The 27,101-nt window shown below is 37.4% G+C and overlaps 1 protein-coding gene and 1 non-coding gene across 2 annotated transcripts in view; one reads left to right on the top strand and one right to left on the bottom strand.

Moving 5' to 3' along the window:
* The window catches only part of CSPP1 (centrosome and spindle pole associated protein 1), a 252,250-nt gene that overhangs the window by 85,105 nt on the left and 140,044 nt on the right, over window positions 1–27,101 (top strand). The window contains exons 5-6 of the mRNA XM_078072319.1: window positions 6,940–7,048; window positions 19,593–19,692. Of these exons, the coding sequence (XP_077928445.1) occupies window positions 6,940–7,048; window positions 19,593–19,692 (209 nt within the window). The remainder of the gene's footprint in view (window positions 1–6,939; window positions 7,049–19,592; window positions 19,693–27,101) is intronic.
* On the bottom strand, window positions 17,548–17,682 carry LOC118542343 (U11 spliceosomal RNA). The gene has a single exon (XR_004920541.1). It is a non-coding gene; the product is annotated as a U11 spliceosomal RNA (small nuclear RNA).

The raw sequence follows: 27,101 nt of genomic DNA, 5'->3' as shown, positions 1-27,101 counted from the left end.
CAGATGGTAAAGGATGGAAACATTTTCTCCTCTCTTTGTGATTGAAGAAATGGGGAGAAGGAATTGGACATACTCAGTTCTTTCTGGATCCTCTGTTAGATTCATCAAGGCTTAGCACAATGAGTGTATGTTTTGGTCTGCTTATATGTCTATCTATATGATAAACATAAAGGGCCTTAGTTTAAGATTTAGACATGTTGATTTTTTTTTTTTTAGATTTTGTTTGTTTATTTGAGAGGCAGCAGAGTGAGACAGGGAGCATGAAAGGGCGTGGGCAGAGGGACAGGGATAAGCAGACTCCCCACTGAGCAGGGAGCCCGACACACAGGGCTCCATCCCAGGACCCTGGGATCATATCCTGAGCCGAAGGCAGACGCTTAACCGACTGAGCTACCCAGGTGCCCGTAGACATGTTCATTGGATTATGATAACCAAGTGTCAATTACTGGTGATTTAAATCCCAGTGTACTTTGGAGGCTTTCTTTAAAAAGGTGATTACTGATGTATACAGGTATTATGAAAATATAATGAGTTAATGAAACAGCTATAATTTGTTGATTTCTCAGCGTCAGGTGTGCCGTACACTTTATATGTACCATTTAGTTTTTTTTCTTCGTAACAGCTCTGGAGTAGATATTTCCATTTTACAGATGAGGAAAGTAAGAGGGAGGTTAAAGAACATATTGAGGTTGATCACATGGAGTCAATTAGTGATGGAATTGGGTTTCAAATCCAGATCTTTCAGTTAAACTATTTTCTTAAAAACTATTTATCATCTACATACTACGTACATAGCTACTGGGGGATAAACAACAACTTGGTAATAAGACCTTAAAAGAAGCTGTGAATGATTTTTACATTGTTGGGTGAAGGGAAAAAAAAAATCCCCTTTAGGTTTCTTTCAGCTGATTTTTCTTGTAACTTAATCTTTAAATTGTAAATATACTTAATTTATTTTGTACTTAAGCTGTACCCACCAACTCAGTCTATGTGATTCACTAAATCTTGAGTAATTTTGTAGTTGAAATATGTTTTATGTAAGTTTTCATATGCTTGAAGGAGTGAGGAAGAAAAAAGTGGTCATGACAGCTGAAAGCTGGGTTGCACTATCACCAAGGCCTTGGTGTTGCTAGGAACTGGCTTGGCACTACTGCTTAGGCTTGTTGTTCTTCCATTGAAGATAAAACAATTGCACAGAACATCAACATTCGACAAAGCTCTGTGTCTGTGATGGATCAAGAAAAAAACAATACCACTCCATAATCCTGTCCAAACACAGATAAAACATGAATGTTGTCTAAGCCGCAAAAGACCAAGCATCCCCTCTCCCAGTTGATGAGTGATGGCTGCCTCTTAACCAGTTACAGCTTTGGATAAGATTTGCTAAGATGTCCAATCATAGAATTACTCTCACTTTCTGACAGCCTTCAGTCCTGAGCAAAGCTCTGCTACCAAATCACCTAACAAGCTGCAAACCCTATTAGTCTTTTCTAACACCTTCATGCTGAGATACTCCACAGTTCCCCATGGTGGGTATCAAGGATGCGTCCCTTGATGCAATGAAAAATAAACCCAACTAGTTTAACCACAGTAGTGTTCCTGGTGGTCTTTGGAGGGCATTGTCAAGAGAAAGCTTTTTAGTATCTTTGACTCTTCAATTTAAAGATACTACAGTCTAATCAGATAGTAGAACAAAATTAGAAATGATTAAATGCATACTTATATCTAATCTGATATTTTAGTTATGGCATAATATACATACTACCATTGTTTAAAAATATTACTAGGGTTATATAAAATCAGTTTTAGAATTTATAATGGATGTTGAAGTGTTAGATTAAAGGGGAGCACCTGGGTGACTCGGTTAAACGTTAGACTCTTGATCTCAGCTCAAGTCTTAATCTCAGGGTCATGAGTTTGAGCCCCATGTTGGGCTCCATGCTGGGTGTGGAGCCTACTTTAAAAAAAGAAAAGAAAAAAGTTACACTAAAGGGAAATTTAAGTATCTATAAATTCAAGAGAGATCTTCCAAAATTTGTTTAATTAAATGAACATGTTAATTTAATAATTGTTAACAGTATTTTGTGGAGACCTTAGATCAGAGTGAGAGGCTTGTTACTTTTTGTTTTTTAGATAATGACATTTCTGCTTAAATTTTGTATAAAATTCTGTTTCATATATGTATTATCCCATCATTATTTTTTATTTCTATTAGACATAAAATATTTAGGGAAATTAGGGGATTTTAAAAGTGATTTTTTTTTTTTTTTACATGAAAACTACTGTATGCTGTTGAGCTGTCTTGAATTTTTACTAGGAAAAATCTTTTGTCACAATTAGCAAATTAAAAATGGCTTAACTATGTTAACTTATGTTGGTTTGGAATGTATTTTGTTAAAGCCCTATTTTAAAATCAGTGTTCTTTTTAGAAGTAAATAATAGAATGAAGTTCACATTATGTACTATTTAATTGATATAAATTTCAACTTTTTTTTTTTTTTACAAGATTTTATTTGTTTATTTGACAGAGAGAGAGAGAGAGCACGAGCAGGGGGAGTGGCAGGCAGAGGGAAAGGGAGAAGCAGGCTCCCCGCTGAGCAGAGAGCCTGATGTGGGCTCCATCCCAGGATCCTGGGATCATGACCAGAGCCAAAGGCAGACACTTAACCCACGGAGCCACCCAGGTGCCCCTCAACATTTTTTTTTAGAGGTTTTATTTATTTGACAGAGAAAAAGAGAAAGGGGGGAGAGAGGGAAGTAGGGGGAGAGTATGCATAAGGAGAGGGAGCAGCAGAGGGAGAGGAAGAAGCAGGCTGTCCGCTGAGCAGGGAGCTCAATGCAGGGCTCTCCATCCCAGGACCCTGGGATCATGACTTGAGCTGAAGGCAGACGCTTAACCGACTGAGTCACCCAGATGCCCCAGCATTTTTTTTTTTTTTTTTTTTTTTTAGGTAAAGCTTACTTTTCTATATTTTTACAAGTTATTGTCCCACAAGTATTAAATTCTGTGGATGCTTTTTTTTTCTTTAACTCTCTTGCATTTGAAATTGTTGACCGGTTCTTTCTTGTATCTCTTTTTTTCCTCCACAAATTATGTTGACTGTGTCTTCTTTATATCCTTTTAAATATTCCTCTCTATTTTTTCCAGCTTCTTCTGTAACCCCCTCAAGTGAACATTGCCCAACATTTAGTTCTGGGTCATCTTTTTTTCCCTTTCCATGCTCATTTACCACGACTTAAACTATTATCTTTAACATAATCAACTCAAACATTTCTAATGTGGTCTTCTTCCTTGAATGTGTCTTGAATTTCTAAGTATCTGCTGGAAATTTCCATTAGCATATCTTACTAACTCCAACTTAACATATCTAAGCCAAACCTTTCCAGGCTAGCCAGCTTCTTGTAACTTATTCTTGTTCAGGATTCCATCCACATTTAGTTTCTTGGACTTAAAACCTTTGTCATCAGTGACTCCTTCTTTCTTGCCACACATCTAATTAGTCACTAAGTTTCATGTTTTTGAAAAAAAAAATTAAAAAAAATTCCAAGTTCAATAAGGAAAGGATAGTTTAAAGAATGGTGTTAGAATAATTTTATATCCACATGGAAAAAAAATTAAACCTTGATGACTCTTGGCACCATTTGCAGAAATTAACTTGAAATGGATCATAGACTTAAATATAAAACTAGAAAACTAAAAATGTAGAAGAAAGTATCAGCAATTTTGGGTTAGGCAAAAATTTCCTACATAGGACACAAAAAGCACAAATGATTGAAAATTGATGAAAAATGAATGAATTAGTGAATGAATTAATTGGACTTTATACAAATTAAAAAGTTTTGCTCTTTAGAAGACATCATCACACAGATGTTTACAGCAGCTTTATTCATAGTTGCTAAAATCTAGAAGCAACCAAAAATTTGGAGTACAAGAATGGATAAATATACTGTGGTGCATCCAGACAATATAATAATACTCAGTGCTAAAAAGAAATGAGCTACAAAGACAAAAAGACAGGGAGGAACCTTGGATGCATAGAAGTGAAAGAAGCCAATCTGAATAGGTTACATACTGTATGATTCCAACTGTTTGACTGTCTGGAATAGGCAAAACTATGGAGGCAGTAAAAAGATCAGTGGTTGTCAAGGTTCAGAGCAGAGGAAGGAATGAATAGGTGGAGCACAGAGGATTTGGGGGACAGTGAAGCTATTATGTATGAAACTGTAATAGTAGATACATGTTGTTATACCTATGTTTGAACCATAGAATGTATAACACCAAAAGTGAACCATAATGTAAACTATGAACTTTGGGTGATAATGATGTATTAATGTATGTTCATCACTAGTAACAAATGTACCACTTTGGTGGGGGATGTTGATAATAGGGGAGGCTATGCATGTGTGAGGGGATGTATGGGAAATCTGTACCTTATGCTCAGTTGTGCTGCGAGCCTAAAACTGCTCTAAAAAATAGTCTTATTAAAGAAAGAAAACTTAAACCATACGCTAAGAGATAATATTTACAAAACATGTTAGATAAAGAACTGGTATCCAGTATATATAAAGACCTCTTACAATTAAATAATAAAACAATTTAATTTTAAAAATTGGCATAAGATATGAATAGACATTTTGCCAGTGGTTAAATACATGGATATATGAATGGCAGGTAAACACAGAAAAAGATGCTCAATGTTATAGTCTTCAAAGAAACGCAAATTAAAACCACAATCAGATGAACCACGAGAGACTATGGACTCTGAGAAACAAACTGAGGGTTCTAGAGGGGAGGGGGGTGGGGGGATGGGTTAGCCTGGTGGTGGGTATTAAAGAGGGCATGTTCTGCATGGAGCACTGGGTGTTATATGCAAACAATGAATCATGGAACACTACATCAAAACAAACAAACAAACCAAAAAAAACCCCACAATCAGATACTATTACATATCCAGTGACTAAGGATCAAAAATGGAATGACTAACATCCAAAAGACTGAAAATACCCAGGGTTGGTCAGGATGCACTGCTGGTTGCAATGTAAAATGGTCCAGCTATGTTATACTTAGAGAAACAGTTTTGCAGTTCCTCAAAATGTTAAACGTGTTACATATGACTCAGTAATTCCAGTCCTAGGTACATGTCTAACAGAACTCAAAGCATATGTCCATGCAAAAACCTGAACACAAATGTTCATAGCAGCATTATTCATAAATAGCCCCCAAATAGAAACAATCCAAATGTCTAGTAATGGGTAAATAGGTAAACTGGTATTTCCATACAATGGAATACTGCTTAGCAATAAAAATACCCCCACTTACTGATAGATGTAACTACAAGGATGAATCTCAAAAACATTTTTAAGTGAAAGAAGCCAGACTACATATTGTATGATCCAATTATATGAAATTTCTACATTAGTCAAAAACCATAGAGACAAAACAGATTGGTGGTTGCCTGAGGAGGGTGGGAGTAAGGACTGACTACAAAAAGGCACAGGGGAACTTCTTGGGGTCATAGAGGCATTAGAAAATGTGATTGTGGTGATAATTGCACAACTGTGAATTCACCAAAACTTAGGGAAATTGTTCAGTAAAGTGAGTAAATTTATGAATATAAGAATTCCAGGCCTTACTGGAAAAAAAAAAAAAGGAATTCATGAGTCCATACTGATAATAAGCTGATAAATACATCGGAGGAAGGAAGGGCTCATAGAATAGAATAAGTGCCAACTGGTAAATAAATATGCAGGGAGTGGTAGAATTGGAAAATTAGTATTTTGTAGCCATCTTGATTGAAAGATTCCATCAGTTAAGAATCACCAGTTGTTGCTAAATCCAGGAAATTTTGAGTGGAAGAAGTGTTTGCATGTTCTAAATGTATCTCCCTATGGGCTGATTATTAGTTACAAGGGAAAGTCGTGCAGAAATCAGACAGCATGTAGACCAGGCAATCAAAAATAATATCACTAATGAAGGGCAAAGGGACATGTGTGTCTCTAATTGTTGACACTTTGAAAGGACACATCACCATGTAAGTAGTATTTCACCTGAGAATGCATAAACTGAATTTAATTTATAAAGTTACAGTAGGCAAACCCCAAAAGGGGAAGTTCTGCTAGAAGTGTTGGTGTTAGGTGGGCCATATTGAAAAAACAATGTTATGAAAAACAAAGGAAGGTTGTGGAAATTTTCCAGATTGAAGGAGGCTAAAGACGCATAAAAAAGAATTGCAACACTTGACCTGGACTGGGTCTTGAGCTGGAGGGAGAGAAAAATAAGCTGTAAAGGGCACTGTTAGGTCATTTGACAAAATTGGAACATGGACAGTAGATTAGATATAAAAATCAGTGTTGCTGAAGTTGATAATTATATTGAAGTCTGTAGGAACAATCTAATTCTTAATACACTCTTAAGTGTTTAGGGGTAAATGTATGTAATTCACCCTCTGAAAAATTTTAGATAAAATTGTATGTGTAGAGAGAATGAACTTGTGTGCACAAAGAACAAAGCAAGTTGTGCAAAATCTTAATAGGAAATAGGTAAAGAATATATGGGTGTTCATTGTGCTGTTCTTATTGTAACTTTTTTTGTTTGAAATTACCTCCAAATAATTAAAGCACTTCTTTAAAAGTTTTTCTTTTCTTTTTTTTTTTGACTTATGAATCAAAGTGTGTGTGTGTGTGTGTGTGTGTGAGAGAGAGAGAGATGATGATGGTAGTTGTGCATATTCTTTTTTATTTCTTTTCAGATATTTAATATATGTCATAGGTTTTGGGGGTGGGTTGGGAGAGAAGCAAGCAGGAATATTTTGGTCAAGCTTATTTGAATTTCTCAGTTTGGTAAGTGAAATTGAATACTAAATGTGGGCTAAGCTTGCGTGTTGTTAATTATCCTAAAAATACTGTGGTATAGCTGTGCTGATGAAGTTTGTTTTTTAGTATCTGCAAAATGGCTGATAATTTGGATGAGTTTATTGAAGAGCGAAAAGCCAAACTGGCCAAAGACAAAGCAGAACTGGAAAGTGATCCACCTTACATGGAAATGAAGGTAAAGTTAATAATTTTCTTTCAACATGTTTCATTAAAATTGTCTCTGAAGATTAGCTTTGTGTAAATGCAAAACATCCTCTTCATGGGCGCCTGGGTGGCTCAGGTCATGATCCCGGGGTCCTGGGATCGAGTCCCGCATCGGGCTCCCTGCTAGGCGGGGAGCCTGCTTCTCCCTCTGCCTCTGCCTCTCTCTCTCTCTCTCTCTGACTCTCATGAATAAAAAAAAAAAAAAAAAAAAAAAAAAATCCTCTTCAGTGAGTGAGAATCTTCTGTTTCATACTTTTCTTTGGGTGTCGTGTCACTCAGAGTCTGAGAGCCTGATTCTGGACAAGATTGCATTGATTTTGAATGTAGTTTTTCTGTTGTGTTTTGTATCTCAGTTTCTTCTCTCTTATTAGGGTTTATAATAATAATTGCTGTGCTTCATAATATGATTAGGAGACTACTTCTAGTACAAGGAGCTCTCAGAATGTGATAGATATAAAAACATGTTCTCATATTCTATATATTCTAAGTGAAAAGTACAACTTCAATAAATTAGTGTCTTAAATTTTTTTTTTTAAATTTACAAAAGTGATTTTATTGGAATAGTTTATTTTGGTATATTTGCTTTTCAGATTAGAATTTGTTCAAGTGTTTCTGAAAGCAATGTTTGAAAAAGCTTCCTTAAAGCTTTCCTAGTTTTGGTGAAAGAGTGATTAATCCATTTAGTGAATACTTAATGAGACTGTGCTAGATACTATGTTAAGTTCTACTATAGCACTAATCTAGACAGATGGGGCACTTTCTCTCTTGAGCTCAATGTATTGATAATATATAGGATATAGATCAATCTTGTCCATCATATAGTCCATTTTAATCAGAGTCACCGTATATATTGGCTTGCCCAAGACAGTCCTGGTTTACCTATTGTCCAGTGTCGCATCTGGTTTAGCATTTGTCTTGGGCAAAGGTATGGGCATCTGGTTGACATAAATAATATGGTTACCGTCATTATGAGGGAATTTTACTTACATAGCTAATATTTATTGTGTGCTAATTATGGAAGAGGCTTAGTCTTTTATTCTATTTTTTTAATTCCAGTATAATTAACATACAGTGTTATATTAGTTGCTGGTGTACGATACAGTGATTCAGCAATTCTGTACATTACTCATTGCTCATCATTCTAAGTATACTCCTAATGCTTTTCACCCCCAGCCACCATCCCTTTGGCAACCACCAGTTTGTTCTCCAAATTTAAGGGCCTGTTTTTGATTGTCTTTTTTCTTTGTTTTGTTTCTTAAATTCCACATATGAGTAAAATCTCATGGTATTTGTCTTTCTCTGACTTATTTCCCTTAGTATAATACCCTCTGGATTCATCCATGTTGTTGCAAATGGTGAGAGTTCATTCTTTTTTATGGCTGAACAATACTCCATTGTGTATATATGTATGTGTGTATGTGTGTATATCTATGGATAAATGCTTGGGTTGCTTCCATATCTTGCTGTTGTAAATAATACTGCAATAAACATAGGGTTGCACATATATTTTTGAATTCATGTTTTCATTTTCTTTGGGTAAAATATCCAGTAGTGGAAATACTGGATCATATGGTAATTTTTTTTTTAATTTTTTGAGGAATCTCCACCCTGATTTCCACAGTGGCTGCACCAGTCTTCACTCCCACCAAAAGTACATGAGGGATTCTCTTTTCTCCATATCCTCACCAACACTTGTTTCTTGTGTTTTTGATTGTTGCCATTCTGACTGGTTAAGGTGATATTTCATTGTGGTTTTGATTTGCATTTCTCTGATGGTTAGTGATGGTGAACATCTTCTCATGTGTCTGTTGGCCATCTGTAGGTCTTCTTTGGAAAAACGTGTATTCAGGTCCTTTACCCATTTTTAAATTGGGGTTTTGGTGGTGTTTAAGTTCTTTGTATATTTTGGGTATTAACCTGTTATTGAATATATCATTTGCAAATATCTTTTCCCATTTGGTGGGTTGTTTTTTTTTGTTTTGTTGATGGTTTCCTTTGCTGGAGGAAGCTTTTTATTTTGATGTAGTCCCAATAGTTAAATTTTGCCAAAGGACACATACCTAGAAAAATCATGGTAAGGCCAGTGTCCAAGAGCTTATTGCTTATGTTTTCTTCTAGGAGTTTTATGGTTTCAGGCCTCACATTTAGGTCTTAATCCATTTTGGATTTATTTTTGTGTGTGGTGTAAGAAAGTCATCCAGTTTCATTCATTCGCATGTTGCTGTCTGGTTTCCCAACACCATTTGTTGAAGAGACCGTCTTTTTCCCACTGCATATTCTTGTCTCTGCTGTTGCAGATTAATTGACCATATATGCTTGAGTTTATTTCTGGGCTTTCTATTCTGTTCCATTGATCTATGTGTCTATTTTTGTACCACAACCATACTATTTCAATGACTACAGCTTTGTAGTATATCTTAAAATCTGGGATTGTGGTACTTCCAGTTTTTTGGTTCTTTTTTAAGATTGCTTTGGCTACTTGGGGTCTTTTGCGGTTCCATACAAATTTTACAATTATTCTATTTCTGTGAAAAATGCTATTGGTATTTTGATAGAAATTGCATTAAATCGGTAGATTGCTTTGGGTAGTGTGGACATTTTAACAATGTTCTTCTAATCCATGAGCATGGAATATCTTTCCATTTGGGCATCTTTTTGAATTTGTTGAGACTTAATTTGTTGCCTAATATGTCATCTATTCTGGAGAATGTTTCATGTACACTTGAAAAGATCGTGTATTCTGCTGATTTAATAAGATGGAATGTTTCTGAATGTATCTGTTAGATCCACCTGTTAAATGTGTCATTTGAAGCCACTGTTTCCTTGTTGGTTTTCTGTTTGGATGATCTATTTATTGTTGTATGTGGGTGTTAAAATCTCCTGTTTACTACTATTACTACCAATACTATCATTACTATCAATAGTAGTATTGATTGGTACTTCCTTTATGTTAGTTAATAGCTGCTTTATGTATTTGGGTGCTCCCACGTTGGGTACATAAATATTTACAATTGTAATGTCTCCTTGTTGAATTATTCCCTTTATGATTCTGTAGTGTTCTTCTTTGCCTCTTGTTACAGTCTTTGTTTTAAAGTCTGTCTAATATAAGTATTGTTACCCCATCTTTCTTTTCACTTCCATTTGCATGCTAAATGTTATTCTGTCCCTTCACTTCTTTGATTTATTTATCTATTATTTACTTATTTATTTAAAAAATTTATTAACACATAATGTATTATTTGTTTCAGGGGTACAGGTCTGCGATTCATCAGTCTTACACAATTCACAGCGCTCATCATAGTACATATCCTCCCCAGTGTCCATCACCCAGCCACCCCATCCCTCCCACCCCCTCTACTCCAGCAACCCTCAGTTTGTTTCCTGAGATTAAGAGTCTCTTATGGTTTGTCTCCCTCTCTGGTTTTGTCTTGTTTCATTTTTCCCTCCCTTTCCCTATGGTCCTCTGTCTTGTTTCTCAAGATCCTCATATCAGTGAGATCATATGATACTTATCTTTCTCTGATTGACTTATTTCACTTAGCACAATACCCTCTAGTTCCATCCACGTCATTGCAAATGGCAAGACTTCATTTTTTTGATGGCTGCATAATACTCCAGTGTGGGTGTGTGTGTGTGTGTGTGTGTGTGTACGTACACGTGTATCACATAATCTTTATCCATTCATCTGTTGATGGACATCTAGGCTCTTTCCATAGTTTGGCTATTGTGGACATTGCTGCTATAAACATCGGGGTGCATGTGCCCCTTCGGATCACTACATTTGTATCTTTGGGTTAAATACCCAGTAGTGCAATTGCTGGGTCATAGGGTAGCTCTATTTTCAACTTTTTGAGGAACCTCCATACTGTTTTCCAGAGTGGCTGCACCAGCTTGCATTCCTACCAACAGTGTAGGAGGGTTCCCCTTCCTCCGCATCCTCTCCAACATCTGTCATCTCCTGCTTTGTTCATTTTAGCCATTCTGACTGGTGTGAGGTGGTACCTCATTGAGGTTTTGATTTGGATTTCCCTGATGCGTTGTTGAGCACTTTTTCATGTGTCTGTTGGCCATCTGGATGTCTTCTTTGCAAAAATGTCTGTTCATGTCTTCTGCCCATTTCTTGATTGGATCATTTGTTCTTTGGGTGTTGAGTTTGATAAGTTTTCAATAGATTTGGGATACTAGCCCTTTATCTGATATGTAATTTGCAAATATCTTCTCCCATTCTGTTGGTTGTCTTTTGGTTTTATTGACGGTTTCCTTTGCTGTGCAAAAGCTTTTTATCTTGATGAAGTCCCAATAGTTCATTTTTGCGCTTGCTTCCCTTGCCTTTGGTGATGTTTCTAGGAAGAAGTTGCTGCGGCTGAGGTCGAAGAGGTTCCTGCCTGTGTTCTCCTCTAGGATTTTGATGGACTTCTGTCTCACATTTAGGTCTTTCATCCATTTTGAGTCTATTTTTGTGTGTGGTGTAAGGAAATGGTCCAGTTTCATTCTTCTGCATGTGGCTGTCCAGTTTTCCCAACACTATTTGTTGAAGAGACTGTCTTTTTTCCATTGGACATTCTTTCCTGCTTTGTTGAAGATTAGTTGACCATAGAGTTGAGGGTCCATTTCTGGGCTCTCTATTCTGTTCCATTGATCTATGTGTCTGGTTTTGTGCCAGTACCATACTGTCTTGATGATGACAGCTTTGTAATAGAGCTTGAAGTCCGGAATTGTGATGCCACAGGCTTTGCTTTTCTTTTTCAACATTCCTCTGGCTATTCGGGGTCTTTTCTGGTTCCATACAAATTTTAGGATTATTTGTTCCATTTCTTTGAAAAAAGGTGATGGTATTTTGATAGGGATTGCATTAAATGTGTAGATTGCTCTAGGTAGCATTGACATTTTCACAATATTTGTTCTTCCAGTCCATGAGCATGGAAGGTTTTTCCATTTCTTTATGTCTTCCTCAATTTCTTTCATGAGTATTTTATAGTTTTCTGAGTACAGATCCTTTGCCTCTTTGGTTAGGGTTATTCCTAGGTATCTCATGGTTTTGGGTGCAGTTGTAAATGGGATCGACTCCTTAATTTCTCTTTCTTCTGTCTTGTTGTTGTATAGGAATGCCACTGATTTCTGTGCATTGATTTTATATCCTGCCACTTTACTCAATTCCTGTATGAGTTCTAGCGGTTTTGGGGTGGAGTCTTTTGGGTTTTCCACATAAAGTATCATATCATCTGCAAAGAGTGAGAGTTTGACTTCTTCTTTGCCTATTCGGATGCCTTTGATTTCTTTTTGTTGTCTGATTGCTGTGGCTAGGACTTCTAATACTATGTTGAATAGCAGTGGTGATAGTGGACATCCCTGCCGTGTTCCTGACCTTAGTGGGAAAGCTCTCAGTTTTTCCCCATTGAGAATGATATTCGCTGTGGGTTTTTCATAGATGGCTTTTATGATATTGAGGTAGGTACCCTCTATCCCTGCACTGTGAAAAGTTTTAATCAAGATGTCACATGCTTTTTCTGCATCTATTGAGAGGATCATATGGTTCTTGTTCTTTTTTTTATTAATGTATTGTATCACATTGGTTGATTTGCGGATGTTGAACCGGCCTTGCAGCCCAGGAATAAATCTCACTTGGTCGTGGTGAATAATCCTTTCAATGTACTGTTGGATCCTATTGGCTAGGGTTTTGGTGAGAATTTTTGCATCCATGTTCATCAGGGATATTGGTCTGTAGTTCTCCTTTTTGATGGGGTCTTTGTCTGGTTTTGGGATCAAGATAATGCCTCATAAAACGAGTTTGGAAGTTTTCCTTCCATTTCTATTTTTTGAAACAGTTTCAGAAGAATAGGTATTAATTCTTCTTTGACTGTTTGATAGAATTCCCCTGGGAAGCCATCTGGCCCTGGGCTCTTGTTTGTTAGGAGATATTTGATGACTGCTTCAATTTCCTTAGTGGTTATGGGTCTGTTCAGGTTTTCTCTTTCTTCCTGGTTCAGTTTTGATAGTTTGTATATCTCTAGGAAATGCATCCATTTCTTCCAGATTGCCTAATTTGTTGTAATATAGTTGCTCATAATATGTTCTTATAGTTGTTTGTATTGCTTTGTGTTGGTTGTGATCTCTCCTCTTTCATTCATGATTTTATTTATTTGGGTCATTTCTCTTTTCTTTTTGATAAGTCTGGCCAGGTGTTTATCAATCTTCTTAATTCTTTCAAAGAACCAGCTCCTAGTTTCGTTGATATGTTCTACTGTTCTTTTGGTTTCTATTTCATTGATTTCTGCTCTGATCTTTATTTCTCGTCTCCTGCTGCATTTAGGCTTTATTTGTTGTTCTTTCTCCAGCTCCTTTAGGTGTAGGGTTAGGTTGTGTACTTGAGACCTTTCTTGTTTCTTGAGAAAGGCTTGTATTGCTATATACTTTCCTCTTAGGACCACATTTGCTGCATCCCAAAGATTTTGAACAGTTGTTTTTTCATTTTCATTTGTTTCCATGAATTTTTTTTAATTCTTCTTTAATTTCCTGGTTGACCCATTCGTTCTTTAGTAGGATGCTCTTTAGCCTCCATGTATTTGAGTTCTTTCCGACTTTCCTCTTGCGACTGAGTTCTAGTTTCAAAGCATTGTGGTCCAAAAATATGCAGGGAATGGTCCCAATCTTTTGGTACTGGTTGAGACCTGATTTGTGACCCAGGATGTGATCTATCCACGGGCACTAGAGAAGAATGTGTATTCTGTTGCTTTGGGATGGAATGTTCTGACTATATCTGTGAAGTCCATCTGGTCCATTGTGTCATTGAAAGTCTTTATTTCCTTGTTGATCTTTTGTTTAGATGATCTGTCCATTTCATTGAGGGGGATGTTAAAGTCCCCTACTATTATTGTATTATTGTCCTTGTGTTTCTTTGATTTTGTTATTAATTGGCTTATATAATTGGCTGCTCCCATGTTAGGGGCATAAATATTTACAGTTGTTAGATCTTCTTGTTGGATGGACCCTTTAAGTATGATATAGTATCCTTCCTCATCTCTTATTACATTCTTTGGTTTAAAATCTAATTTGTCTGATATAAGGATTGCCACCCCAGCTTTCTTTTGGTGTCCATTAGCATGGTAAATGGTTTTCCACCCGTTCACTTTCAATCTGGAGGTATCTTTAGGTCTAAAATGAGTCTCTTGCAGGGGCACCTGGGTGGCTCAGTCAGTTGGGCATCTGCCTTCGGCTCAGGTCATGATCTCAGGGTCCTGGGATCGAGCCCCGCATCAGGCTCTCTGATAAGCGGGGAGTCTGCTTCTCCCTCTCACTCTCCCTCTTACTCTCTCTCTGTACGTGCTTTCTCTCTCTCTCAAATAAAAAAATAAAAATAAAAAAATAAAATGAGTCTCTTGCAGACAGCATATCGATGGGTCTTGTTTTTTTTTTTTTTTTTTAATCCAGTCTGATACCCTGTGTCTTTTGATTGGGGCATTTAGCCCTTTACATTCAGGGTAACTATTGAAAGAGATGAAAATAGTGCCATTGTATTGCCTGTAAGGTGACTGTTACCATAGATTTTCTCTGTTCCTTTCTTGTCTATGTTGCTTTTGGGTTTGTTCTTTGCTTAGAGGACCCCTTCCAATATCTCTCGTAGGTCTGGTTTGATGTTCGCAAATTCCTTTAGTTTTTGTTTGTCCTGGAAGCTTTTTATCTCTCCTCTTTTCAGTGACAGCCTAGCTGGATATAGTATTCTTGGCTGCATATTTTTCTCGTTTAATGCTCTGAATATATCATGCCAGTCCTTTCTGGCCTGCCAGGTCTCTGTGGCTAGGTCTGCTGCCAATCTAATGTTTCTGCTGTTGTAGGTTACAGACTTCTTGTCCTGAGCTGCTTTCAGGATTTTCTCTTTGCCTCTGAGACTTGTGAGTTTTACTATTAGATGTTGGGGTGTTGACCTATTTTTATTGATTTTGAGGGGGGTTCTCTGTGCCTCCTGGATTTTGATGCCTGTTTCCTTCCCCAAATTAGGGAAGTTCTCTGCTATAATTTGCTCCAATATACCTTCTGCCCTTCTCTCTCTTTCTTCTTCTTCTGGGATCCCAAGTATTCTAATGTTGTTTCCCTTTATGGTATCACTTACCTCTCGAATTCTGCCCTCGTGATCCAGTAGTTGTTTATCTCTTTTTCTCAGTTCTTTATTCTCCATCATTTGGTCTTCTATATCACTAATAATCTCTTCTGCGTCATTTATCCTAGCAGTTAGAACCTCCATTTTTGATTTCGACTTGGTTAGATTTTAGTTCTTTTATTTCTCCAGAAAGTGATTCTCTAGTATTTTCTGCTTTTTTTCAAGCCCAGCTAGTATCTTTATAGTCGTCATTCTGAACTCTATTTCTGACATCTTACTAATGTCCATATTGATCAGTTCCCTGGCAGTTGGTACTGCCTCTTGTTCTTTTTTTTTGAGGTGAGTTTTTCCGTCTTGTCATTTTGTCCAGAGGAGAATAGCTAAATGAGAGAACAAAATGCTAACAGGGTAACAGTGACCCCAGAAAAATATACACTAAACAAATCTGAGGAGACCCGAAACTGGGGGGAACATAAAGTGGGGGAAGAATATGATCAGGCTGGTGAATAGAACAGAGCCACACACTAGGTTTTGGGTGGATTTTGGCCCGTTAGAAGAAATTGCTTCCCAAAATTTTAAAGAAAGAAAAACTTATATATATAGATAAGGGTAAATACAATGAAGGGATGGAATATGACTGTAAAGATGAAAATTAAAAAAGATTTAGAGGGCGCCTGGGTGGCTCAGTCGGTTAAGCGGCTGCCTTTGGCTCAGGTCATGATCCCAGGGTCCTGGAATCGAGCCCCGCATCGGGCTCCCTGCTTGGCGGGGAGCCTGCTTCTCCCTCTCCCTCTGCCTGCCTCTCTGCCTACTTGTTCTCTCTCTCTCTGTTTCTCTGTTAAATAAATAAATAAAATCTTAAAAAAAAAAAAAAGATTTAGAAAAGGAAGTGATGATAAGTTGGTTGAAAAAAACGAAAAAATTAAAAAAAAAAAGAATGTGATCAGACAGGAGACTAGGACAATGTCATACACTAGATTTAGGGTACATTTTTGTTTGTTAGAATAAACTGTAGCCCAAAATGTTAAATAAAAACTTACATATATACAAAAAATAAGGTTAAATACAATGAAGGGATAAAATATGAATGTAAAAGTGAAAATTAAAAATTTTAAGAAAGGAATTGATAAGATGTTGGTTGAAAAAGGGAAGAAAAATTCAACTAAAAAAAACCAAAAAAAACAATAAAGAAAATTTAAAAAATTAACTTCGAAAGACTGAAGCATCATGGGGAAAAAAGCCATGAATCCTATGTGCTGTATTCCTCTAGGGTTGGGGTTTTGTCTTTTCATTGATTGGTAAACTTGGTCTTGGCTGGATGTTCTTGCTGATCTTCTGGGGGAGGGACCTGTTGCAGTGATTCTCAAATGCCTCTGCCTGAGGCGGAAATTCCCCACTCTTGCCGGGGGTGGGCTAGGTAATCTGCTTGGGTTTGCTCTCAGGAGCTTTTGTTCCCTGCAAGCTTTCCGTACAGCTTTGTAGGATGAGAGTGAAAATGGCGGCCTCCCAGTGTCCACCCCGGAGGAGCCGAGAACTCGGGGCCCCACTCCTCAGTGAGCCCTCAGAGAAAAGCAATCACTCCTGTCTCCCTGGACTCTGGCTGGACTCCGTGCTCACCTGGCCTGTGACCGAGCATTTCTATCTCTGGCACATGACCCCGTTTGGAGTCCCAAACCCAGGAGATCCTGCATTGGGTTCCTGCGTCGCTCCTCCCGGGGGAGGATCTGCTACTTGTTGGGTCCCTGCTTGAACAGTGGCCCGACTATGCCACGGATCACGGTTTATGGCAAACCCGAGCTGAGAACCCACTCCTCGGCTCTGTCTCTGCAGCTGGCTTCCCTGCTCCGATACCTGGGAGCTCTGTCACACTCAGGCACGCCCGTCTTTCTGTGGCCCCGAGGGTCCTGAGACCACACTGTCCCAGCGAGGGTCCCCCCGCTTCCCCACCGCTTAGCCAGTGGAGCAACGTCCCTCAGTGGAGCAGACTTCTGAAATTTCCAATTTTGTGCTCCGCTGCTCTATCACTTGCTGGTAGCAACTGATGGAGGCCCCCTCCCCCGCCATCTATCTTCCTGAATATCGCCTCTGATTCACTTCTCCGCACGTCCTACCTTCCAGAAAGTGGTCGCTTTTCTGTTCAGAGAATTGCTGCTGTTCTTTTTTCTTCGATCTCCTGTTGAGTTTGTAGGTGTTCTAAATGGTTTGATAACTAGCTGAATTCCTGGGACCAGACGAAATTGAGGTCTCCTACTCCTTCACCGTCTTGCTCTTCCCCTGTCCCTTCACTTTCAATCTTCATAGATCTTTAGGTCTGAAATGAGTCCCTTGTAGGCAGCATATATCTTATATCTTGCCCCCCCCTTTTTTTCCTTTAATGGGGCACCAGGACCAACGATCACCGGCTGCTCAGGTACCAAAAAATTGATGATTCTGAAATCTCTTGATGTCATTTCCACAGGAAGAGCAATGCAGCTGCCCTACATGTGCCATTCATGATACAGCCCTTTTTTGTGTGTCTTGCTTTTTTATCCACTTAGTCACCCTATATCCTTTTTTGGAGCATTTAGTCCATTTACACTGAAAGTATTTATTGATAGGTATGTACTTACTGCCATTTTGTTAATTGTTTTATGGTTGTTTTTATAGTTCTTTGTTCCTTTCTTGTCTTGCTCTCTTGTGGTTTGATGGGCTTTCTCTAGTGATATTCTTGTATTCCTTTCTCTTTTCTTTATATCTATTACTGGTTTTTGATTTGTGGTTACCATTAGGTTTGTATATAACATCTTATGCATATAGCAGTCTGTTAGGTTAATGGTTGTTTCAGTTTGAACTCATTGTAAAGCACTAAATTTTTACTCCCTTCTACTCCACGTTTTAGGTATATGGTGTCATATTTTACATCCTTTTATTTTTGTGAATCCCATTACTGATTTTTATAGATATATAGTTTTAAAAGATCTTATTTATTTATTTTAGAGAGAGTGGGAGAGAGCACAAGCAGGGGGAGTGGCAGAGGGAGAGGGGTGAAGCAGGCTCCCCGCCGAGTAAGGAGCCCTGGGATCATAACCTGAGCATAACACTTAACCAGTTGAGCCACCTAGGCGCCCCTATAGATATATTTGATTTTGCTTCTTTTGTGCTCTAACCTCTATACTGGTTTTATAAGGGATGATTCTATTTTACTATGTTAATATGTAGCTGTGAAAGTTTTTCCTTTCCTACTTTTCTTATTCCTGCTGTGGTCTTTCCTTTCCACTCAAAGAATCCCCTTTAACATTTCTTGTAAGGCTGGTTTAGTGGTGATGAATTTCTTTAATTTTTGTTTGGAAATCTCTTTCTTTCCTTCAATTCTAAATGATAGCCTTGCTGGATAGAGTATTCTTTGTTGCAGGTTTTTTCCTTTCATGGATGAGGCTTAGTCTTAAGAGGTTACATTTATGATTCATGTGAATCTGTGAGATAAATACTGTTGTTATGCTCATTTTCTAAATGAGTAAACTGAGGTATGGGGAAGTTAAGTAATGAGACTAAGGTCACAGAATTAATAGAAGTAGGCTTTGATTCCTGATATCCTGACTGTAATGCTTGCTCTCTTAACCAATGTACTGTATTGCCTTCGTTCCATAATAGCTGCTCTGGTCAAGGAGTTGTGTCAAGGACTTTACATGTATTATCTTATTTAATCATAATGTCCCTGTTAAGTACGTGGAATATTTTTGTTTTACAGATCAAGAAAGTAAAGCTCAAAGGGGTTAAGTAATTCATCCAGGTACAAACAGTGGTGGCTTCATGATTGGAACCATCATGTGTCCAGCCCCAAAGTCTGTGGTTTTAACCACTCTCCGCTTACAAGTAGCTTACGGTGTTTAAAAAGGGTTATTACATAGTTTTAAATATAATTTTATTATTTCTAATATTAAGTTATACATATATCATGATCTTTAAGTCCTAATTCAAGTATCACTGCTCAGTGAGGTCTTTCAGTCCCTCCTGCATCATTTATGGCCCTTCTTACCATGTTCCATTTTTTTCCCAATAGACATTACCAATTACTGTCTATGTATTACACAGTCTAATTACATAGTATGTTTATCGTTTGTCCCCTCAGTAGTTTGAACTCCATGATGGCAGAGATTCTCATATGTTTTTTTCATTTGTGTTTCCAGTGCCTGGGATACTATGTAGTAGGAACTCAGTGAATATTTGTTGATATATGAATTCTAATATTTAATTAGAATTTATTACATTTATTACACTGTTAAATACTTTCGGTTAATTCCTCAAACCTAACACTTAAATGTCTTCTATGACGTATTGTGTAATTTTGTTGTAAATCCCAATTTAATTATTGGGATAGAGTGTGTATTTTGTAGATTCCCCCCCCCCGCCCTTACTTTTGTAAATATAATGTTTCTTTCAGGGAAAGGCATCAGAGAAGCTTTCTGAAAACAGTAAAATATTAATCTCCATGGCTAAGGAAAACATACCACCAAACAGTCAACAGACCAGGAGTTCTTTAGGTATGTCATTAGGTATGCTAAATTGATTTTAAAGTATTCTTAGCAGGCCGTTGTGAAAGAGTTCTGTGTTGTCAGAAAAAAAGGTTTCTTTGGAATCGCAGTAACTCTTTGATATCTGGAATCTTACATATGACTATACTGTCTGCAAAGGAAATATAATGCATACTGAGAAGAATCTACCCATTTTAAATGATATTCCCTTATAATTTATGGAAATCATGGCAGTAAGTATATACAACATAAGTAAAAATTAATTGAAAAATTTGAATGGATTTGTGTGTGAGAGGGAAAATGTGGTAATTGAATAAAAATGTGGATGTTTATTTAAAAATCAGAGATGCTTAGAGGATACAAAATGCTATTTAGTGAATGTTTTAATTATTACTATATTAGAATTGTACAGAAGTTAATATTGCAGCTATACTGAGTTTTTGATTATGGTTATGAAATTTTTTTATGAAGTATAAATAACATACAGTGTTATATTAATTTCAGGTGTACAACATATTGATTCAACAATTCTATACATTAGTCATTGCTTACCATGATAAGTGTGGTCATCATACAACAATATTGCAGTATTACTGACTCTATTCAGTATACTATATTTTTCATCTTTGTGACTTATTTTTAACTGGAAGTTTGGATTTTTATCTATTTCACCCATCCGCCTCATTCACTTCGCCTCTGGCAACCACCAGTTCAGTTTGCTGTATTTGAGTCTGGTTTCTTTTCTGTTTGTTTTGTTTTTTAGATTCACATGTAAGGGAAATCTGTATGGTATTTGTCTTTCTCTGACTTATTTCACTTACCAGAATACCCTTTAGATCCATCCATGTTGTTGCAAGTGGCAGGATCTTACTCTTTATTATGGCTGAGTAATATTCCATTCCATATATGTAACCATATCTTCTTTATATGTTTGCTATTGATGGACACTGGGTTGCTTCCATATCTTGTTATTGTAAATAATGTTGCAGTGAACTTAGGGGTGATATATCTTTTCAAAATAATGTTTTTGTTTGGTTAAATAACCAGTGGTGAAATTACTGGGTCATATGTTATATTTATTTTTAATTTTTTGAGCCAACTCCATGCTGTTTTCTGTGGTGGCTAAACCAATTTACATTCCCACCAACAGTGCACAAGGGTTCCTTTTTCTCCACATGATTTTCTCCACATGCTTTTTCTTCACTTGTTGTTCCTTATGTTTTTGATTGTAGCCATTCTGACAGATATAAATATGGTTTTGATTTGCATTTCCCTGCTGATTAATGGTGATGAACATCTTTTTATGTGTCTGTTAGTCATCTTTATGTCTTCTTTGGAAAAATGTCTCTTCCTGTCTTCCACCCCTTTTTTTTTTTTTCTTTTAAAGACTTTATTTATTTATTTGACAAAGAGAGAGAGTTAGTGAGAGCAGGAACACAAGTGGGGGAGTGGGAGAGGGAGAAGCAGGCTTCCTGCGGAGCAGGGAGCCCGATGCGGGGCTCGATCCCAGGACCCTGGGATCATGACCTGAGCCGAAGGCAGACGCTTAATGACTGAGCCACCCAGGCGCCCCTCTTCCACCCATTTTTTAACTGTGTTATGTGGTGGGTTTTTTTTTTTTTTTTGGTGTTGCGTAAGTTCTTTATATATTTTTGATATTAAACCCCTTACTGGATGAATTGTTTGTAAATATCTTCTCCCGCTCAGTGGGTTGTCTTGTTGTTTTGTTGATGGTTTCCTTCATTGTACAAAAACTTTTTATTTTAGTGTAGTCCCAGTATTTTGTTTTTGCTTTTGTTTTCTTGCTTTAGGAGACATATATAGAAAAATGACACTAGGACCGATGTCAAAGAGATTATTGCCTGTTTCCTTTTAGGAGTTTATGGTTTCAGGTCTCACATTTAGGTCTTTGTAGATTTTTAAATTTTTTAATTTATTTGACAGAGAGAGACAGCGAGAGAGGGAACACAAGCAGGGGGAGTGGGAGAGGGAGAAGCAGCCTTCCTGCAGAGCAGGGAGCCTGATGCGGGGCTCGATCTCAGGACCCTGGGATCATGACCTGAGCCAAAGGCAGACGCCTAACGACTGAGCCACCCAGGTGCCCCTAGGTCTTCATCCATTTTGAGTTTGTTTCTGTGTATGGTGTAAGAAAGTCATCCAGTGTCATTCTTTTGCGTGTAGCTATCTAGTTTTCCCAGCACCATTTATTAAAGAGATGATCTTTTCCCCATTGTATATTCTTGCCTCCTTTGTCATAGGTTAATTGAACACATAAGTGTGGGTTTAGTTCTGGGTGAGCTACTCTGTTGCGTTGATCTATGTGTCTGTTTTTGTGCCAGTACCATACTGCTTTGATGACTACAGCTTTGTAGTATATCTTGGAATCTGGAATTGTGATACCTTGAGCTTTGTTCTTCTTTCTCAAGATTGCTTTGACTATTCAGGCTCTTTTTATTTATTTTAAAGATTTATTTATTTATTTGAGAGAGAGTGAGAGAGCATGTGAGCATGAGAACAGGAGCAGGGGGAACAGCAGAGGGAGAGAATCTCAAGCAGACTCCCCACTGAGAGTGGAGCTTGATGTGGAGCTTGATCCCAGGACCCTGAGGTCATAACCTGAGCCGAAATCAAGAATCAGATGCCCAGGCGACTGAACCACCTGGGCACCCCCAGGCTCTTTTTAAATTTTTAGTATTATATTTTGGAAAAGCTCCTTTATCTCTAAGGACCCCAATTTCCTTATCTGTAACATAAAAAAAGTTGGGTTATCTTCTAGCCCTAAATTTTTATGAATTGAAATTTTGATTATTGTAAGAGATAATTTTTTTAGAAGTTTAATAGTAGATTCTCTGATTCAGTAAGGTTAGACAGAATCACTTTGAAATTCTGGGTTACAGCTTGCTCTGGATTGTACATGTCATGCCTTTGTGACCTGGCACAGGTTATTTAAGCTCTCTGTTTCTATTCTATTAAATTCTACTAAGAATTTAAGAATTATTCTTTATTACATGCACAAATGATGGAGAGTTTAAAGTCTAGTTTAAAGACAGTGACCTCTGCTTATTCCTTAATTGGTGTTCCTTCGGGCAGTGTCTTAGGCCTTTTCATTTCGTATATTCCCTGACTGACCTTGTCCACTCAGAGGCTTTATATACCATCAGTGTGTTCATGACCTCTAAATCTGTATTCCAATCCTGATTTTTTAAAATTTAAAAATTTTTTTTATTGAACTTTGGACCCATATAGCTAATGTCCTGTTGGACGTCGATACTTGGATGTCATGGGCTCAGAATTAACATATGCAAGATTACCTTTACTCTTCTCAAACTTTCTGGTAGTCCAGTGAGGGGTTTGCCTAGTCATCTTTGACTCCCTTCTTTGCCTCCCACAGCAAGTAATTACATAAGTTCAGTTGATTCTACTGCTTAAATTTAAAAATAAGTTTATTTTTCTCTAATCCCACAAACATTATTTTATGCAGGCCTGTGCTGTCTCTGATTTTTTTTCTAGTGTTCTTTTTGTTTTATGGTCTAGCCCCCCCCCCCCGCCCCCACTAAGTCTCTGCACTGCCCTTCATTATCCTTTCAGAAAAACAAATAGGATCACGTTAGTCTTGCTCAACTCCTTCAATGTATTCTTGTTTACCGTATGATAATTTTATCCTTTTATTGATTTTCCCAGATTGTGTTGGCTATTTATGTTTTGTCCTCTTGTGCTTCTGTTGCATTGATTCTCTCTGTAAAGTGTAGTTTTGAACTTACTCAACTGTCTCTTGTACTGCAGTGGTATGCCAGCTTGCCTGCCATTGTGTATTTGCTGCCTAGCACAGTGCCTGTCACTTTAGTTTTTAAGGAAGATGTTCTGAATAAATGAAGGTCCCCATTGCAAAAATAAACTATTCTGTTGGGTATGTAGAATTTAATTTTCATAGAATGGTTGTTTTATTGTCAACTGAAACAATAATTATTTTTGACGTGCATTGAATCTTACTAAAGAATAATACATAATTTGATTTTATAAAAACTTATCAGCATTCAGTTACTGACTTGCTTGAATAATTGTGGCCTTAAAATTAGACCAGATGTATATGAAAAGATGCTCAACATCACTAGTCATTAGGGAAGTGCAAATTAAAACTACAAAGAGATCACCTCATGCCTGTTAGAATGGCCATCATCAAAAAGACAGAGATAACAAATGCTGTCATGGAACCCTTGCTTGCACACTATTGGTGAGTTGAAGGCATTATGCCCAGTGAAGTAAGTCAGAGAAAGACAGATACTGCATGATCTCACATGTGGAATTTAAACAGAAAATAAAACCAAACTCAGAAAAAGAGATCAGACTTGTGGTTAACAGAGGTGAAGGGTGGGGGCAGGGGAATTAGAGGAAGGTGGTCAAAAGGTCTAAATTTCCAGTTGTAATAAGTACAGGGCTTAAAAATAAATAAATACATATATACATACATATTAGGGAAATAATGTATAACATGATGATTACAGCTAACATTGCTGTGTGATGTATAAGAAATTTGTTGAGAGTAAGTTCTAAGAGTTTTCATGAGAAGGAAAATGTTTTTCTTTTTTTCTTGCCTAATTATTGTATCTATACAAGAAGATGGATGTTAGCAGAACCTATTGTGGTAATTATTCCACAGTATGTATAAATCAAACAATCAAGCTGTGTGCCTTAAAGTCACACAGTGATTTATGTCAATTATTTCTCAATAAAACTAGAAAGAAATTAGGCCAAATATGTAGTTTGTCACAATGGGAAAAATGTAAAATAATTTGGCATTAGAGAATTTTCTTTTTCTTTTTCTTTCTTTCTTTCTTTATTTCTTTCTCTTTCTTTCTTTCTTTCTTTCTTTTCTTTCTTTCGGAGATTTTTCTCATGTGGTTTCTTACAGGACTTATGAAGCAAACTGGTCTAAAAAAGGTCCAGTTTGGAAATTATATTTTGAATTCAGGTCTTTGATATCATACTTTGAATAAGTAATTAAGCATAATAGTTATCAATAATATAAAACTGACAATATTCATTTAGCCAGTGAAAATCTATTGATAGCTCATGATGCAGCTATCATGAATCCCACTGCATTTTTATGATTTTTGTAAATTCATGTGTTAGTGGTAATATTTATGGGTAATGCTTATCCATGTTATTCTTCCATTCTCATTCTATACCTCTCACAGAAGTATTTGAGGAGCATTACAATGATTTCTGACACCAACTACCCAGGGTTGAACCAAACTTCACAGATTAAGGGCATAGTCCTCCACAAGGCTTCTCTTACTTTGGACATCAGCAGCTAGTTTTGGAGTCCACAAGCCATCCTCTATTATGGCTACAAATATGGGGGTTTCCACTACTCTTTGGAGTTTAGTAATCACTAGAATGACTTACAGAACTCAGGAAAGTGCTATACTTCATGATTACAGTTCTGTTGTAGCACAAGCTACAAATTAGAACTAACCAACAGGGGGGATGGATAGGGTGTGGTCTGGGAGTGGTCCACATGTGAAGCTTCTGTCAGCCTCAGGGATATGTCACCCTCCTCTCCTGGAACATCAGTACTATTGCCAGCCAGTATGCTCCCCTGAGTTTCAGTGTCCAGAGCTTTTATTTATTTATTTATTTTAATTTTTTATTGTTATGTTAATCCCCATACATTACATCATTAGTTTTAGATATAGTGTTCCATGATTCATTGTTTGTGCATAACACCCAGTGCTCCATGCAGAACGTGCCCTCCTCAATACCCATCACCAGGCTAACCCATCCTCCCACCCCCCTCCCCTCTAGAACCCTCAGTTTGTTTTTCAGAGTCCATCGTCTCTCATGGTTCTTCTCCCCCTCCGATTTCCCCCCTTCATTCTTCCCCTCCTCCTACATTCTTCTTCTTCTTTTTTTCTTTCTTAACATATATTGCATTATTTGTTTCAGAGGTACAGATCTGAGATTCAACAGTCTTGCACAATTCATAGTGCTTACCAGAGCACATACCCTCCCCAGTGTCCATCACCCTGTCACCCCATCCCTCCCACCCCACCCCCCACTCCAGCAACCCTCAGTTTGTTTCCTGAGATTAAGAATTCCTCATATCAGTGAGGTCATATGATACATGTCTTTCTCTGTTTGACTTATTTCTGTCCAGAGCTTTTATTGAGATTTCACTGGTCATGTCACTCAGTCTCCAGACTCCCAACTTTCCCTTGAGGTCTGGCTGATGTCAAATGGCTCAAAGGTCTAACCCTTTAGTCCCATCTTTCTGGTGTGGTCTTTCTGGTGTGACCAGCTCCCATCTATGTTATCTCTTAAACATAAACTATATAGGAGCTCACCATAAGTTAGTATATTAGTATAAACTATTGTGTATGGGTCCTAGGGACCTACCATGAATAACAAAGAGCCTTCTATCACTCGGAATATTCCAAGGATTTAGAAATTACCTCCCAGGAAACAGGACAAAGGCTAGTGAAGTTCTTTATTTTACATGGCATGTACATGGTTTAGTCTATATAAGCTGATGACATGATATCCTTAGTAAGGAATTTATTAGAATAACTCAGGTTTAATGAAATATGGGAGTTAGCTGAAAATGATCTGTGGAAGCAAATGATATTTTCTTTCTACACCATTTCTAGGCATATTAGTGATTTTTTTAATTAAAAGAAATTATTCGACTTTAACTCCTTATTGTATTTAATAACTAACCATTATTGTTGAGAAATGCTTTCATTAATTTATAGGTCTATGTACCTCAGTTAAATATCATCTTTCTCATAAATTAATTATTTATTTAAAGATTTTATTTATTTGACAGAGAGAGACACAGCGAGAGAGGGAATACAAGCAGGGGGAAGTGGGAGAGGGAGAAGCAGGCCTCCCGCGGACCAGGCACCCGATGCGGGGCTGATCCCGGGACCCTGAGATCATGACCTGAGCCGAAGGCAGATGCTTAATGACTGAGCCACTCAGGTGCCCCTATTTTTCTCTTTCTTAGAGAAGTTAAGTATTTTCCCTTAGGTTGAGCATTATTACTTTGATTTTAATGCTTTATATCCTGGAAGATATATATATATTTTTTAAAGATTTTATTTATTTGTTTGAGAGAGCGAGTGAGAGAGAGCGCATGAGAGGGGGTAAGGTCAGAGGGAGAGGCAGACTTCCCACTGAGGAGGGAGCCTGATGTGGGACTCGATCCTGAGACTCCAGGATCATGACCTGAGCCGAAGGCAGTCACTTAACCAACTGAGCCACCCAGGTGCCCTCTCCTGGAAGATATTTTTAATAATTGACATGATACAGCCAGTATATATAACATTTTTTCATGTATACATACTTCTAACCCAACATCCATAGATTATCTGCACTGCTTTTGAAATACAGTATCTGGCTTAAATGGTGAAGATAGG

This window comes from Halichoerus grypus, chromosome 5 (genome assembly GCF_964656455.1).
Source record: "Halichoerus grypus chromosome 5, mHalGry1.hap1.1, whole genome shotgun sequence".
NCBI lineage: Eukaryota > Metazoa > Chordata > Mammalia > Carnivora > Phocidae > Halichoerus > Halichoerus grypus.
This window is presented reverse-complemented; position numbering and strand designations above follow the sequence as displayed.